This window comes from Sapajus apella, unplaced genomic scaffold (genome assembly GCF_009761245.1).
Source record: "Sapajus apella isolate SASKATOON/1434 unplaced genomic scaffold, GSC_monkey_1.0 scaffold52, whole genome shotgun sequence".
Taxonomy (NCBI): domain Eukaryota; kingdom Metazoa; phylum Chordata; class Mammalia; order Primates; family Cebidae; genus Sapajus; species Sapajus apella.
This window is the reverse complement of record NW_022436992.1, coordinates 12,303,351-12,318,022: the sequence shown is the minus strand read 5'-3', so window position 1 is coordinate 12,318,022 and position 14,672 is coordinate 12,303,351. Positions and strand designations below refer to the sequence as shown.

General features: G+C 47.8%; 1 protein-coding gene across 1 annotated transcript in view; it reads left to right on the top strand.

The window, feature by feature from the left end:
* Positions 1–3,638, top strand: part of CD8B (CD8b molecule) — a 22,502-nt gene extending 18,864 nt beyond the window's left edge. Inside the window, exons 5-6 of the mRNA XM_032243618.1 lie at positions 1,478–1,514; positions 2,932–3,638. Of these exons, the coding sequence (XP_032099509.1) occupies positions 1,478–1,514; positions 2,932–2,944 (50 nt within the window). The 3' untranslated portion in view covers positions 2,945–3,638. The remainder of the gene's footprint in view (positions 1–1,477; positions 1,515–2,931) is intronic.
* The last annotated feature ends 11,034 nt before the right edge of the window (positions 3,639–14,672 follow it).

The window sequence follows — 14,672 nt, the reverse complement described above, 5'->3', positions numbered from 1 at the left end:
AAATTACGGCAGATCTTGGAGGTTGGAGGGTACTTGACAGGTGTGTGGGGAGCCGGGAGGTAGGGGAGGAGCTGGGATGCAAGGCGTCTCCAAAGGGGAGGACCCACGAGAATGTTCCCTCTGTTCTAACCGGCTCCTGGGCTACAGTGCCCTCTTCAGGTCTTATTAGGAACTGCAATGAAACCTACAAATGATAGATCCCTTAGGGCTCTGACCTTGACTTTTTTTTCTTTTCTTTTCTTTTCCTTTCGTTCCCTCCCTAACCTCCATTCCTTCCTTCCTTCCTTCTTCCTTCCTTCCTCTGGATTTGACTTTTCTTTTCTTTTCTTTCCCTCCCTCCCTCCCTTCCTTCCTCTTTCTTTCTTTCCTTCTTTTTTCTTTGGCAATGGAGTCCCACTCTGTCACCTAGGCTGGAGTGCAGTGGCGCGATCTTGGCTCACTGCAACCCCCACCTCCTGGGTTTAAGCGATTCTCCTGCCTCAGCCTGCCAAGTAGCTGGGATTACAGGTGCCCACCACCACACCCAGCTAATTTTTTGTATTTTTATTAGAGACAGGGTTTCACTATGTTGGCCAGGCTGATCTCAAACTCCTGACCTCATGATCCACCCACCTCAGCCTCCCAAAGTGCTGGGATTACAGGCATGAGCCACTGTACCTGGCCTGCAAACTCTTTTGATCAAGGAAGGACCTCACTGGTAAAATAATTTGAAGCACATATAATAACATATATAAAATATTAAATAAGTGAATACAGCTATTTGAATATATAAAGTAAATGCAGCAGTTGGCTGTATTTACTTATTTAATATTTTCTGTATGTTATTAAATGTGCTTCAAAAATAAAAAGTAAGCTGGGTGTAGTGGCATGTGCCTGTAGTCGAGAGGCTGAGGAGGGAGGATCACTAGCGCCCAGGAGTTCAAGTCTAGCCTAGACAACACAGTAAGACCCCATTCCTAAAAAGTAAATAAAAATCAAAAGTAATAAAGGCTGAGATACAACTGTAAATAGATATGCTTCTGTTTTCTTCCTGCCTCCCAGTGGGAAATCTTGCTCACCCTCTGAACGCAGTTGCCCTAGCCTGAGACTGCTGGCTGTGGGACCTTGCACGACTGACCTGCTGTGAAGGGCAAGCAGGTGTTTTGAAGGACACACACTCTGCAGCTGATTAACTGAGTTTGAATTCTGTCTTTCCCACTTACTAGCTGCATGACTTTGGGCATGTTACCCAGTAACTCACTCACTCTGCATCTCAGTTTCCCCGTATATAAAATGGAAATCTTAAAAGTAGTATCCAACTCAGGTTCTCAGGGAGCATTAAGAGGATTAAAATGTGTAAAGTGTTTGGGCCAGGATCTGGGACCAGGGAGGTAGGCTGAGGTGTCGGCTGCCCCTGTGACCATCTTCCTTGGCCTCTGGGGCTCAGCGCAGTGACCCACAGCCCGCACTGACTGGTGCCCTTGTTTTCCTCTTCCAGGCCGGCAGAGGAGAGCCCGGCTTCGTTTCATGAAACAGTAAGTATGTGACCTGGGTGTGGCCCTGGGTTCCTCGGCCCCTGCTGCAGCTTGCAGCCTACAACTGCAGCAAGGAGCCAAAGTCAGAACTCGCCTTTAGAAGATCATAGACTCAGCCTGGCATGGTGGCACACACCTGTAGTCCCAGCTGGGAGGCTGAAGCAGGAAGATCACTTGAGCCCCGGAGTTCAAAGCTGCAGTGAGCTACGATATTTTGGTTGTGTGCAATTTTCACCTCGTGTGTTGGATTTAGAAGGTGCCCCCTACCCAAGAGATAATAACTTGAGTGTAGCTGTCTCAGGCCAGACCTCTAGAAAGTTCCATTCAAGGCTGGTAGCTCACGCCTGTAATCCCAGCACTTTGGGAGGCTGAGGCGGGTGGATCATCTGAGATCAGGAGTTCGAGACCAGACCAGCCTGCCCAACATGATAAAACCCCATCTCTACTAAAAATACAAAAAAAAATTAACCCTTTGTGGTGGTGAGCGCCTGTAATTCCGGTGACTCAGGAGGCTGAGACAGGAGAATCGCTTGAACCAGGGAGGTGGAGGTTGCAATGAACCAAGATTGCACCACCGCACTCCAGCCTGGGTGACAGAGCGAGACTCCATCTCAAAAAAAAAGTTCTGTTCAAAATCTCTCCCATGGTGACTTTTCATGGAGAAAAAGTCCCTCCATGGAGAAAAAGTCCCTTCCTGGGTACTAACTGTGGTCTGTCCTCACCCCTTCATTTTAACTTGCTCCCCAGTGATCTGACGCCAGTTTCTGGGGGGTGCTGGATGCAGGACCTCATGCTTTTGCAAGCCCAGGATCAGCTTGAGGCAGGGAAGGGGCTCTGGGTGGTCATGGGGGTATCCTGAACCCCCCGACTCTCTTCATTTCAAACAGCTGTACTTTCCCTATTGTCTGGGCTTACACTTACCTGTAACATGTCATTTGAACAAAAGGGTTTGGGGCTTTAAAAAAGTTTGAAAACCACCTCTATTTGCTATTATGATCCAGGCTGGAGAAAATAGCCCCTAGTGCTCACAAATCGGAGTTGCGATTTGAGGTAGATGTTACCCAGCCTCTAACTCTCCTTAGAAAGTCATCCCATCCACAGGCTAATTTCTTCTGGCCCCTTGATATAAATGTGTGATTCTCTTAGCTTATCATAGAGGTACTACAGGAAGTAACACAATTCAAAGCTACAGTTCTTTGCGCTGAAGTTTTGTTTTGTTTTGTTTTTTAGCCTTAATCTTTTTAATGGCTAAGATGGGCCCTAGAAACATACTAACAAAAAACATACTAACAACCCCCCCTCCCCCATCCACTTGGAGTAGAACTCTGCATTCTCATCTGCCATTTATCTCTGTTACAGGAAATTCAATATCATTTGCCTGAAAATAAGTGGTTTCACAACTTGCTGTTGTTTTCAGGTTTTACAAATGAGAAGAGAATACGGTTCTGATGTCCTGCTACAAAAAGACATTGGTCAGCAACAAGTGTGATGTGGAAAAATGGGAGAAGGGACACATTTGACCCTGGAGAGTTCACTGGCTGCTGAAGCTGCCTGCTTTTCACTGCTGCAAATCCTTTCTGTGTGTGATATGCATGATAGCAACTTGTTCGTGGGTCACTGAGAATGCAAGGGAGAAGACTTCGTTGCCCCCAGGGCACTTCACAGAGCGTGCTGGAGGACCCAGGAGGAAATGTCACCCATGCCGCCGCTTCTGACTTTCCCTGGGCTGAGACCTTTCGTGGTGGCCGTTTAGCCCGCATCTTGGCAAGTTGCTTTGCCCCGATAGGGCAGTGACATTGGGTCCTGGGTCTTTAGTGGGATGATGCTGGGTTGGCTCCCCTTGGTCTTCCCAGGCTGGGGCTAACCTTCCGACAGAGAGGCCAGGCCCAGGTTGGGAAAGAGGCTTCTCGAGAGGAGCTGTCCAGTTCCCAGAAGCGTGTCAGTCTCCGAGGGCTGCCTTTGGGGCTGGGAACTTGTGGTTTTGAGGACAGGAGTTCCCTTCATCGTCCACCAGGAGGTTTCTCAGCTCCAACTTCTACTCTCCATGGCTTAGTTCTTTATTCACTTTCTGCTCTTTTAGTACAAATGTCTTGGTTGTACAAATAAAGTCCCAGGTTAAAGATACAAATGGCTCCTGTGACATAAACATGCAAAAGCCCATCTACAGCAAAGACTTCAATGCTCAGTGGAACAGAAACCACAAGGATAAAATTCATACATCTTCCTTTTGCACCCGAGATCTTCGTTTATCCAATGTTGTAGGTGTAGAGAGTCCTAGAGAGGCTAGGAAGCGCCCAGGGCACCCAGGGCCAGGCTGCCTGTGCCTCGGGCCCATCCCCTGGCCCACTCCCAAGATGAACTTGTTTGTTTCTATGGCAGGTTGAACCCCAGGCATCCCTGGCCTCAAGTCAGGCACCAAAGAGAAGGTAGGAGGCATCAGGGGTTCTGTCACATGTCCATTCATTTTCTTATCGATTCTTAGCCTTGACAGTTGGAGAAGGAAAATGCAAGGAGAAAGTGCTGAGCAGGAGTGGAGAGTGGAGAGCAGGACCTTGAGCCTGGGTTTGAAAAAGTGCCTGGGACCCATCTTAGCCACCCCCTACGTGAGCTTTAGCAGTATAGGAGCTATTGCACCATAAAACACTGCATTAACAGAAGCACCAGGCCCAAGGAGAATCCAGCCCCACCTGCTTTTCCCGACCAGCTCAAAGAATGGCATGTTCAGAGACCCGTGACAGCCACAGAATGTAAGAAATGTTACAAAAAAACAGGACATGAAAGACAACTCTGGGGAGGTGGCAAGGTGGCTATCTCCTGGCATCTGGGGTACGGTCGCAGCAGAGGTATGCTGGGTGGAGTCAGAAAGGCATAGATGCAGTGTCCCCGGAAGGAGGGCCTGGAGTGTAAGTTGTTCAGGTCCTTGGCATTTTGAACAAAGAACTGGACAAAACGCACAAAGCAATAAAGGAATTAAAGCAGGAATTAAAGCGAGAAAGCACCCACAGGGTGGGAATGGGCCCTACCAGGTGGCCCAAGGGCCCAATTGCAAAGTTTTCTGGGTTTTAAGTACCCCTTTTGAGGCCCCTGTTGGCTACCCTTTATCTGAATGAAAGATTTGGTCTGTGGCTAATTAAAGGCTGAATTGATGCCCTATTCGGATGAAGGGATAGCCCGGTTCTTGGCCTGTGGTCAATCCAGGGCAGTCTCCCTTCCATCTGAGATGCGGTGGAAGGGGGAGGGCTGTAGGGAGAGTAGCCTGTGATCCTTGGTTCCTCAGTGTGGGGAGACAGGGTTTTCATTTTGGTTTAGCTTTAGGACATTTGCGTTAATTGGCCTTAGATGCCCCGCCCCCAGACCCAGGTATTTTCATTTTGATCCAGCTTTGGGAAGTCAACACAAATTGACCCCAGATTTCCTGCTGTCAGACGTTGGTGTTTCTCCTTGATTTAGCACAAATTGGCCTTAGATTCCCTCCTCCAGACCTTATTCTCCTGCCTCAGCAAGAGATGCTCTAAAGAAGCAAAAGCTCTGCCATTGCTCTGAGGACAAAGGACAGGCTGCCTTCCAAGGCTGATGGGAGAGGGTTGGGGTCAGCTGGACCAGAGTCCTCTAGGGTTCATGTTTCAGGTAGGCTCCTTGCCTGGGCCATCACACATAAATAAGAGACTAAAGCCTGCAGTGCACACGATCTGCCCTCCTTGAAGGCCTATATCCAGTGCTCAGCGGAAGTAAGAACAGGCCGCAAGGCCCTTTGTCCCTCTGCAGGCTTTGATATTTGACTATCTCCCTGCTGCTGTCTTTGCAATTGCATGCACATGTTTGCAAGTTCTCATGGTGCTTGGCTCGGGGCAGGGGTGGTTTGCGCTCCTCCGTCTGTTTTCTGTACAGCAGTCACCTGCCGAGGCGAGCTCAGCTCCGGCTGCCCAAGGAGCTAGAGCAGGCTGGGCTGCCAATGGTGGGGGCTGCGGTGAGAATGTCTGCACCCAGCACCTGACTTTTGTTTTGAAGAAGGAACAAACCTGCTACTACCTTCTGTAGGGTCGTTACGATGAAATATACCGGCAAAACCCCATCCAGCCATCTCTTGACTAGCAATTCCACTTGTTGGCCTTTATCTGAAAGAAACACATCAAAAAGTGGCATGCACAACGAAATACGCATCAGAATGTTCCTTCTAGTGCTGGTTACTAGCTAAAAATAGGAATTAATCCCGATGTCCATCAAAAGGGACTGGTCAGATAAATTCAGATACAGTCTAATAATGGGGTTTAGACAGCTGCTAAGGGATGAGCTAGATCCGTATGTGCTGATAGCAAATGAAGGTTATGACATATGCAAATATTTTTTAAATGTCTGTATAGATTATTCTCAATGCAATACATGGTGCAATACATGGTCACTGTTAAATTCAAGCACAGAAGAAAACAAGCAAAACAAATATATGTTGTTAGAAGTCACGATACAGTTACCCTTGGTCCAGTGGTGCTCATTAGGAGGGAGCATGAAGTTTGAAGGTCAGCGTTTCTGCCTCTCAATCTGGGAGTTACTTACATGAGTGTGTTTCATTAGTAAAAGTCATCAAGTTGTACACTCAGATATGCTGACATTATAGCTATGTATATAGTTGTATACTTCAACAAAGAGATTTTTTTTTAATCCCAGTACAGAAAATTGTAGAAATGTATAAGATTGGTATTTGGAAGTTTCTTCAACCAACACATGGGATTACAGCTCACACCTGTAATCCCAGCCCTTTGAGAAGCCCACACAGAATGATCACTTGAGCTCAGGAGTTTGAGAGCAGCCTGGGCAACATAGCGAGACCTTGTCTCTACAAAAATGTTTAAAATTTTTCTGGGCACAATGGTGTTTGCTTGTAGTCCCAGCTGTTAGCGAGGATGAGGTGGGAGGATCTCCTGAGCCTGGGAGTTTGAGGCTGCAGTGAGCTGTGATTGCGCCACTGTACTCCAGCCTGGGCAACAGAGCAAGACCCTGTTTCAAAAAAAAAAAAAGTTTCTTGTTGTTTTTTCTTCCTATTATTTTTTAAAACATAAAATTTAAATATTGAAAATATAATACATAAAATAGAGAATATGGAAAATTAAATATTCTAATATTGTCCTGAAGATTTGGTCTTTTTTCTCTAATAGTAAATCAAGGCCTCCAGGTATATCTGTTTGTATACGTGCAGGAAAAGGTCTGTAAGGATTTACTCCTAGCTGTTAATGGCAGTTATTTTGGAGAATTTCCACTATTGCTTTGTACAGTTCCTTGTGTGAATTTTTACCTTATGTATTACTTTTGTAGTCGGGGAAAAAGCAATTCAAAGTTTGGGAAAAAGAACCTCTGTCCATTGTTATAGTAAGAAATTGGAATCAACAAAAATATCCACAAATGAAAGATTTATTCTTAAATTTAAAAAATCTGAACCATGGAAATGACAGTGAGACAGGTCTGAGGTGGCCACACAGCACAGCCTGGGTCTTTACTAGCTGTAGACATTGGGCGAGCTACATCTGCAATTGCATTTACTTGTCTGGAAGTTGGCATGGGGCTGGGCTAGTGGCAGGGGTGGTCTGCGCTCCCGCAACCTTAGGTGAGCCTGGATTCTCTGCCCTGAAGGAGAATATCTATAATAGTTCCCTTTCTGTGTTTTTCTGTGGGCCTTAATGGGTCTGGGAGCAGCACTGGTGTCCCCTCCCCTCCCCCGCACTCCTCTCAGTGGGAAGCCACCTGCAGGTGTGGAGCCCACCCGGGCCTGTTCAAAGGAAGAAGGGGGCTCCTACACCACCCCCCTCCCTTTCATCCTTACTCATCCCCGCCTCCGCCCCCACCCCGCAGCTTATATCTCTGTCTGTAGGAAGTGGGCAACTTGTTTTCAGAAAGTGATCCCCGACCCCACCTGGGCTGCAAAGCTGATCTGAATCTACCACCTAGTCAAAGGGAAAGATAGAAAGAGCACTGTCTTCAGACACCTTCCAAGGTTGTGGAGGGTGACGGATATTTCCTCTGTCACTTCTTGGGAAACCTCCTTCAATGCGTCACTGACACTCCAGAGATGGGTGAGTCACTGGTTCCTGGAGTCCTCCCAGCTACATAACTCAATGCACCGACTCAAACAGAAGGAAACCCTGCATTGGTTTGAGATTCACAGAAGCATACATGACACGTGTGATTCCCGTAAAGCTGAAAGCAGAAGCAGAAGTGCTGAAAAAGGCACTTACATCCTGCACAGTACTGTTGGCCTTCCCGGATCCTGTTTTTCTCATTAGTTTACTGTCGTTCATCTGCAAGTACCCTTTTAGGATCTTTGCTTAGGCTTCTAAATTTAAAAGGAAACCATGTCCATTTCTTTTTGTAAATTTTTTTTTTTTTTGAGAAAGAGTCTCGCTCTGTCGCCAGGAGCCAGGCTGGAGTACAGTGGCGCGATCTTGGCTCACTGCAACTTCCACCTCCCAGGTTCAAACAATTCTCCTGCCTCAGCCTCCAGAGTAGCTGAGACTACAGGCATGCGCCACCACGCCCAGCTAATTTTTGTATTTTTTTTAGTAGAGACGGGGTGTTACCATGTTGGCCAGGATGGTCTCGATCTCTTGATCTCGTGATCTGCCTGCCTCGGCCTCCCAAAGTGCTGGGATTACAGGCGTGAGCCACCGCGAGTCTTGCCCTGTCGCCCAGGCTGGTATGCAGTGGTGCAATCTTGGCTCCCTGCAACCTCCGCCTCCCAGGTTCAAGTGATTCTCCTGCCTCAGCCTCCCAAGTAGCTGGGATTGCAGGCTTGCACCACCATGCCCAGTTAATCTTTTGTATTTGTAGTAGAGACAAGGTTTCACTATGTTGGCCAGGCTGGTCTGAAACTCCTGATCCACCCGCCTCAGCCTTCCAAAGTGCTAAGATTACAGGCATAAGCCACCATGCCTGGCAGTCCTTTTTTTTTTTTTTTTTTTTTTCTTTTTAAGACAGGGTCTTGCTCTGTCATCCAGGCTAGAGTGCAGTGACACACCCATGGCTCACTGCAACCTCTGTCTCCCAGGCTCAAGCAACCCTCCCACCTCAGCCTCCTGAGTATCTGGGACTATGGGCATGCACTACCACATCTGGCTAATTTTTTATATTCCTGGTAGAAATGGGGTCTCCCTATGTCACCCAGGCTGGTCTTGAACTCCTGGGCTCAAGCAATCCATCTGCCTTGGCTTCCCGAAGTGCTGGGATTACATGAATGGGCCACAGTGCCTGGCCTTTTCATGCATTTTTAATTGTAGACCATTTCCACTCCTGTCCCTATTTATGACTGAACTAATGCCCACAACTCTGCATTCAATTCTCCTCTTCCGTGTGTGTGTGTATACAGAGTTTTGCTCCATTGCCCAGGCTAGTGTGCAGTGGATGCCATCTCACAGCAGCCTTGACCTCCCTGACTGAAGTGAGTAGCTGGGACTACAGGTGTGCACCAGCACACCCGGCTAATTTTTTTTTTTATTTTTAGTAGAGATGAGGTCTCGCTATGTTGCCCAGGCTGGTCTCAAACTCCTGAGCTCCAGCGATCCTCCTACCTTGGCCTCCCAAAGTGTTGGGATTACAGGCATGAGCCACCATGCCCAATCCCTTAAGTCTCTTGATGCCAGTTCAAATATATCTATTTGGGGTGTGCCCAGCCAGCCCTGTGCTGGGACTAGGGGTGCAGCATGGCCAGGATAGACACAGTTGGGCCCCCAGGGCCTGCAGTCTTGCTTACAGCCTCTAGGTCGCAGTTCCCTCCCTACCACCCAGGGCCAATGTCTGTGGGGGTCCTCTGGCTCTTTCCTACCGCCTGTACAAATCACTTCTAGGCCTGAGGCCCGAACTGAAATGAATGAATGAACAAAGCAAAAGGCTCAGACAGGAGGTCTTTAGGCCCCCACAAGCTGGAAGCACAGCCCTCCCTCTCCGCTGCCTCTCCCGGCACCTCCTCTGCTGGCTCCCCCACCCACCCACAACCTCTCTGTGCTCCTCCAGGCTGTGAGGACCGCTTGGGATGTTTACCCTGCCAAATATGATGGACAAGCCCCTTAGAGAACTGTGGGAAGTAGAAAATTTCCTTTTTAAAGTTTCCTTTCTTATTAAAGAATAAGTGTGCTAATAACTTTGTTAAGCTCTATCCTATGTAGCTGTTAAACATGCCATGCTTAGAGGCATGTAATACATTCTATGTCCTTGTACTTTAACCAAGATATCTGTGCTGGACGTGGTCACAGGCATGTCTCAGCTCTCCATTGCTTTTACCTGTTTAGAAAAGTTTTAAGTTATTAGCCAATTGGGTTTTAGTTTAAATTGTGAGGTCTGGCTCCAGCCAATGGAGATCAGACACAGCAGTAAGGACGACCCCAAATGCGTAAGGGATAAATTTGTGTTTTCCTTTGTTCATTGTACTCTTGTGGCACAATGGCTAGTGAGGGTACCCTTCCTGCAGCCCAGGAAGTAAAAATTGCATTGCTGAAAGATCCTTTGTCTCAGTGCTAGCTTTTCTTTGTGGAACTGAGCATCTATTTCCAACAAGAACCAAGTTCAACAACTCAGGTCTCAATCAGGCTCATTCTTTCAAGCACTGATGATTTGGCGCAGAAGCTGTCCCTAACCCCATAGGGTTTCATTCTCATGGTGGGGACACAGGCCCAGGGCTGGTACTAGCATGACTCTGAGAGAGAGTGGCCTCAGTGCCTCATTGGCTGCAGCCTCATGCCAGCCCCGGGCAGACCAGAGAAAGACCCAGGTGATGCCAACACAAGCAGAGGGCATGGATTGCCTTCTCACAAAAGGTTGTGTTTGGCTGGGAGCAGAGTTCACAGCCTCTCACAGATTTTGTGGAGGTCTCTGTGGTTAGGTGAGGGCAAACTTACGAGGGGAAGATGGGAGGTGTTGTTGGCAGTGGGGTGGAGGCCCCCCTTCCCCACACACCCCTCCCCAACACCCCCTCAGCATCCTGAGAGCCTGAAGCTGCCTGCTGGGCTAGGCTTGCTGTCTGGGCAGGACCAGGCCAGGCAAAAGGGAGGCCGTGACTCCCACCCCTTCACCCTCACTTCAGCCTCAGCCAAGTTTGGGAGACATGGGGAGGGGAGAGCAGCAGTAAGCAGGATCAGCACAAAGGGTGGGCCTGACTTCAGATCACCAGGCTTCAGCTGGGCCAGGGCAGAAGATGGAGTTTGGGTCGTCCCCCCTTCTATGCGAGTACCTACCCTGCAGCCACACTGATGCCTCTGGTTTGGGGCGGCTTCCCCAAGACAAGCAGGCTTTGGCTGAAGTTCTTTTGCAGACCCTGCTCAGAGCACAGCTCCCTAGAAACTCAGAAAGCCGTGTCTGATGGCCTGTCCTGTGGTGCGGGGGTGAAGGAGGAGAGAAGAAAGGCTTACAGGGCTCAGACCGGAGCCAGTGCTCTGACAGTTCCTTCTTCCTCCATCAGGAAGTCCGCCAGCCCCACCCAGCACAGAAAGGAGCTTAACAATGGGAGAGGGAGTAACACTGCTGGGCTGAAATACTCTGTGTAATTTCAGAGTGTGCCTGTGTGTGCTTCTGCGTGTGGCAGGCGATTTGGTGGGGAGAGTGCAGGGGAACGTTTGTCATATAAACTATTCCTGGTGATTGTGACATACAGGGCTCTTCAGTGGATAGCTGTCCCACGTTTGAGCCTGGTCAGACGCTGCCAATGTTAACTTCAAACCTCCCCACCCTCTCCCCTGCACTGCTTTTAATATCCAAGCTCAATTAAGACCTTTGTGTGTGTGTCTGCATCTAAGAGAGGAAGGTTGATTCACATGTTCTCATTTCTTCTGCCATGACCTCTACACCAAAATCTTTTTCATAGCATGAGTTATGACCCTGGCATGGTTATGCATACATTTTCCAGAAAAATAATAATCTGTCATTTGCATACGAATGTCACTGAGTGAGTGAAAATGTAAAACAGTGATGCTGCTCACTGCTGGAAAGCCTGTGGCCAAGGGTATGCAGGTGTTGCTGATGCTGTGATAAGCACTATGGCCTTGTGGAAAACAGGTGGGCACCATCTAGTAGTGTTTAATATGAGTCAGGCACTGTCCCTCAGCACTCCTGGGAATAGGTCCCTGGGAAAGTAGAAGCATCCTTGCATCAAAATAAATATACAAAGATGATTCTATTAATATTGTTTGGGCAAAATAAAAATGGGAAGCAACCCCAAGTTAAAAAATAGGGAATCATTCAATAAGTTGCTGTCTCTACACCCAAACATATCATGTAGCCATCGAAAGAAGGAATTAAAAAGAATGATTTGGCCAGGTGCAGTGGCTCACACCTGTAATCCCAGCACTTTGGGAGGCTGACGTGGGCGGATTATGAGGTGAGGAGTTCAAGATCAGCCTGTCCAAGATGGTGAAACCCCATCTCTACTAAAAATACAAAAATTAGCTGGCATGGTGGTGGGCACCTGTAATCCCAGCTACTCAGGAGGCTGAGGCAGGAGAACTGCTTGAACTCAGTAGGTGGAAGTGAACCGAGATCGCGCCACTGCACTCCAGCCTGGGCAACAGAGCAAGACTCCATCTCAAAAAAAAAGAATGATTTGCCAGCCTGGGCGACAAAGCGAAGCCCTGTCTCTACCAAAAAATGAAAACAATTAGCCAGGCATGGTGGTGCATGCCTATAGTCCCAGCTACTTGGAAGGTTGAGGAGGGAGGATCAATTTAGCCCAGAAGTTTGAGGTTGCCGTAAGCCATAATCCAGCCACTACACTCCAGCCTGGACAACAGAGCAAGACCCTGTCCCCACTGCCCATCCCCCTACCGCCTGAGGAAAGAAGGGAAGGGAAGAAGGGAAGGGAGGGGAGGGGAGAGGAGGGAAGGGGAGGCGAGGGGAGAGGAGAGGAGGGGAGGCGAGGGGAGGGGAGGGGAGGGGAGGCGAGGGGAGGGGAGGGGAGGGGAGGGGAGGGGAGGGAAGGGAAGGGAGAAAAGAAAGAAAAAGAGAGAAAGAAAAGAAAGAGGGAGAAAGAAAAGAAAAAGAGGGAGGGTGGAGGGGAAAGGGTGAGAGAGAGAGGGAGGGAGGAGAAAGAGAGAAAAAAAAGAGAAGAGAAATGAAATCTCAGCAGGTTATACAAAAAAAAAAAAAGAGGAGAAAAGAGAGAAGGGGAGGGGAGGGGAGGGAGAGGGAGAAAGAAAGAGCTGGTTATGGTGCCTCACACCTGTAATTTCAGCACTTTGGGAGGCCGAGGCAGGCATCACTTGAGGTCAGGAGTTTGAGACTAGTCTGACCAACATGGCAAAGCCCTGTCTTTACTAAAAATACAAAAATTAGCCGAGCATGGTAGTCCATGCCTGTAGTCTCAGCTACTCAGGAGGCTGAGGCAGGAGAATCACTTGAATCTGGGAGGTAAAATTGCAGTGAGCTGTGATCACACCACTGCACTCCAGCCTGGGCAACAGAGTGAGACTCCATCTCAAAAAAAAAAAAAAAACATAGATTAACTTCGTAACAGTGCCAGAGTATACTATTAAGGAGGAAAAGCAGGGTGCAAAGAAGTACTTAAACTATCCTTTTCTGTAATGCAGGAAAGCATCTTCATGTCTGTGGCTATGTGCCCGTGCCTGTGACCGTGGGAGGAGGCTGCAGCGAGACACCCGCCCAATGGCCAGCACTGGGCATGAGTGTTAAAACAAAAACTTTCCCCTAGAAAAGGAATTAATTTCATTTAAATAAAAAGAGATCAAAACAAAAGTTTTCCTCTTTTTATTAGTATTAACTTGTCTGTTAATTTTATAATACATTGCAAAGCTCCTAAGAATCAATGTTTTTATTTATTCTCGCATTGCCTAATTCCCAAAAAGGATTTGAGGCAGCTTACAAACCTCAACACACACCGGGAGCAGTAAAATGGGGGGCAAACCAACAGCAGATGGGAGGGTGGGGCAGGAAAAGTGGGCCTTGTAGTGGCTCACAGCCTGACAGTGCCGGCATTTACTCCCCACTCAAGCAGGTTATTTGGTGCTGCATAAAAACCTTACGTGACTGTGCCCTTCCTCTTATTTGATATGACATCTCCTCTTTTTTTTTTTTTTTTTTTTTTTTTTAATTTTTTGAGATCAAGTCTCACTCTGTAGCTCACGCTGGAGTGCAGTGGCGCGATCTCGGCTTACTGCAACCTCCGCCTCCTGGGTTCAAGCGATTCTCCTGCCCCAGCCTCCAGAGTAGCTGGGATTACAGGCACCCGCCACCAATCCCAGGTAATTACGTATTTTTAGTAGAGATGGGGTTTCACCATGTTGGCCAGGCTGGTCTCAAACTCCCAACCTCAGGTGATCCACCCACCTCGGCCTTGCAAAGTTCAGGCGTGAGCCACCTCACCTGGCCTTCTCTTACTATTTTTAGTTTTATAATCAATCAAGGTAATTGATTTTCTCCTCTCATATTTGCCTAAAATGACAAGTCACCACCCCAGATAGAGTGGGCTGCTCCGGCTGTGGCTGCATGCTGTGAACACTCAGGCTGCTCGGATGAGAGAGCACATTAGGATCCTTTCCCACTTACTTACTCCTTCCTTAGAGCAGTGGATTTGTTATTACAATGGATGATTCCTACAGGTAAAAGAGTGGCATTGCAAGCACAGGCACGATGAAGTTACTGACTTACTGATCATTCTTTTCACTGTTTTGTTTTGTTTTGTTTTTTTTCCTAAAAGTTTGATAATAAAACTTTTCTCACTCCTCCAGCCCCTAGTCTTTAATTTCTTATCAGAAAATTAGGCTGACCCCTTAGTCTGGGAGTCTTTGAGGCTGATCTTCAGTTTCTACTTTGACAGCCCGTCTCCCTAGGGCAGGGGGGCTTAAGTGGTCCCACATCTTCATTACCGGTTGGCTGTGTTCTGGCTTCTGGATTCCTGACTGTTTCACCAGGATGTCTCATTTTCCCCATCTGTGGGTCCTAGCAGAGGGAAAAATTGCAGAGATAGAGGAATGCAACTCACCTAGTCTTTTAGAATCAGAAGGAAAACATTTTCTTTGTCAGAGGCAAAAGTTTCTCTCTCCTCATGGGATTATCAGCTGCTAGATATTTACTGATCAATTTTAAATTGCTGATTTCAAAAATTCAAGTGATGCATGAATAGATTCCCATTTGAACATATGGATTACATGACAAATGTAGCATTCACATACT